This window comes from Nestor notabilis, unplaced genomic scaffold, assembly GCF_000696875.1.
Source record: "Nestor notabilis isolate BGI_N333 unplaced genomic scaffold, ASM69687v1 scaffold294, whole genome shotgun sequence".
Taxonomy (NCBI): domain Eukaryota; kingdom Metazoa; phylum Chordata; class Aves; order Psittaciformes; family Psittacidae; genus Nestor; species Nestor notabilis.
The window spans coordinates 47,962-50,492 of NW_009925874.1; the positions used below are offsets into that span (position 1 = coordinate 47,962).

General features: G+C 42.1%; 1 protein-coding gene across 1 annotated transcript in view; it reads left to right on the top strand.

Moving 5' to 3' along the window:
* The window catches only part of LOC104404727 (neogenin-like), a gene marked incomplete at its 5' end in the record, with an annotated part of 48,939 nt that extends 46,703 nt beyond the window's left edge, over positions 1-2,236 (top strand). Inside the window, 2 exon segments of the mRNA XM_010013244.1 lie at positions 117-253; positions 2,153-2,236. Of these exon segments, the coding sequence (XP_010011546.1) occupies positions 117-253; positions 2,153-2,236 (221 nt within the window).
* Between the last annotated feature and the right edge of the window lie 295 nt (positions 2,237-2,531).

Here is a 2,531-nt window from a genome sequence, read left to right on the forward strand (position 1 = left end):
GTGTATATATGTATATACACATATATATACACACTTTTTATATATATACGTGTGTGTGTGTATATATATATGTGTATATATATATATATATAAAGTGTGTAACACCTTATTTTAAGCTCTTACCCATTCAGTTCACTCGGTGAAGACTGCGTCAATTGGGACTTTAGGAAGAACTCGACCTCCTATGCCCGTGGTAGTTCCCAGTGCCCCTGATGTGCAGGAGACCACCAGGATGCTTGAGGACTCGGAAAGCGTAGGTACTCTTAACACTGCCATGGGCTTTCTTTGGCAGTGCTCATCAAACTGTGGTGAATCTCTCTTTAGGTGACACTTGGAAGCTTTAGTGATGTCTGCACTGAGACTGTCAAAGGATAACAAGTCTTCTGACTTCCACCAAGTGCTGGTTAACCCATATCCAAAAAGATAGTACAAATACTTTCTACACAAGGCAGTAAATGCAGAGAATAAGCACTTCAATTTTCAAGTCCTTTCTAAATCTGAAACTTTAAGAGCATACCTTCATTCCTAATTACACAGTACCTAGTCTTTTCATTCTTCACAGTACACAGGGCCTAAGGGAACTTTGCTTATGGCTTGGGCTTCCATACTGGAGCTATAGTGCCCTGCATGTCTTGGTTTTGCCTGCTTCTCTTGATGTAAAGAGCATCTCTGTACGCAGAGCTGAAGGCCTCCAACAGTGCCATTTGCTGTCTGTACAGCTTAAGATGTATTCATGCTGGATTTGAGATGTCAGTCATTTCGCTTGGGTCTGCCAGCATGCTGTGTCTGGATCCTGTGAAAGTCATGCAGCTACAGCTTGCTGCATTGCTGCAGAGCAGCCAGAGCATCACTGCAGCTGGAAGAGTTAGCATTAGTGCCAAAATGTTTAAAGCCATCACCCCAAATCTGGTTTTAGGTACTCATATTAGGAGAGTTCTGGCTTTCGGGGAAAAGCGCAACCAACCGTAGAGCTTCTTTGGAAGCAGCTTTTAAGAAAAGGAGATGTTTTAGGCATCAGGCACTAGAAGAGCTGTTTTCCTTTCAAATTGCAAGCCAAAAAGTCACTGTATTACTGCCACAGGAGATGCTGCTGGTGGTGGTTGTTGTTATTATTATTATTATTTCTTCTTCATGTTTGTTTCCTTATTGCTCTTTCCTTTTGTCACTTTCTTGCTTTTTAGTTCTGTATGCAGCCTTGATTTGGTGCACTTTTACCCTTCTGTCTAGTTGTCACTCCTACTTTATTCTTTTCAGTCAGTTCCGAAAATATACTCATTAGTTTATTCATCAAATTTGTAATACTTAGATATGGCCATTAATAAATTTCTTCATTAATAAGTACAGTCTGCAGTCAGCTGAGCAGCAGCCTGAATATTAGACTCTAGCCATAAGGTATAATAATGGACTTTGAGCAGAAACTATAAGCTGGAGCTGTGTTGCTTCTGATGGGGCATTAGCAGAGCTGGTATTGGAACACCATGCCTGGATGCCTCCTGTGAAAGTGATGCTGAGAGAGAAAAGAGGGTTTGGAGAAAGGCTCCAAGAATGTAAGGGCTTGAAAACCACAAGGTACTGGGCAGACTTGGTCAGCTTAGGAAGGTTTTGAGATGAACTAGTTAACGGTATCTATCTACATTCATGCAGTGATGACAGAACAGAATCATAGATCGGTGTAGGTTGGAAAAGACCTTTGAGATGATCAGGTCCAACTGGTAATGATGACAGCTGTTCAGTTTAGCTGTAGCTACAGAGTTGAGGCTAAAAATGGAGCAGGATTTGAGCAAAGCATACTGATTCTCAAAGCAGTCCTACTGAAGTGATTCCTTTGACCTTTTTTCCAATTAAGCTGGGAAGATTTTTCTAAAATACCTAGTTTGGTTCAAAGGAAGCTGTTATCTCAAAGCAGGAATTGATACAAGGAAAACAGATAAGATGGTCACAGCCTTAAAAGTCAGTGAAACTCTGAATCACTACTGCAAAGTGATCTGTGCTTAAAATAGAGACTTGTTTCAAGTTACTAGTTCCTGTAACTGTCAATAAATCTGCTCCTGCTTATTCATGTGTCAGGGTCACAATCTGCTCCAGAATCACTCACTGTTTCTTGTTGCTTCTTACTCTGTCCCTCTTCAAAGACAAGAAGTCACCTTCTCAGTCACTCTTTCAGGATGAGCTGACCAAAGAGATGGCCCACCTGGAAGGACTTATGAAGGACCTTAATGCCATCACTACAGCATGACCGCCCTCACCGGGACATGACTCCAGACAGTATCACAAGTCTTGGGACTCAGCCTTGGAACACAAGGAATTGTACAGAGGAATAAAAGAGGGGGGAGGGGGGAGAGGGGAGGAGAGAAAAAAATAAAAGGAAAACCAGAAAGAGAGACAGCACATGGAAACAAATGAACCAACCAGCATTTGTGCTACAGCTGGTCAAAAAGAGATGACCCTTCTTGTCATTGTCCTGCAATGAAGTCATTGCCAAGTTGAATTCCAGTGACCTGCTGAGACCGTGCAGGATGGGATGCAACCGG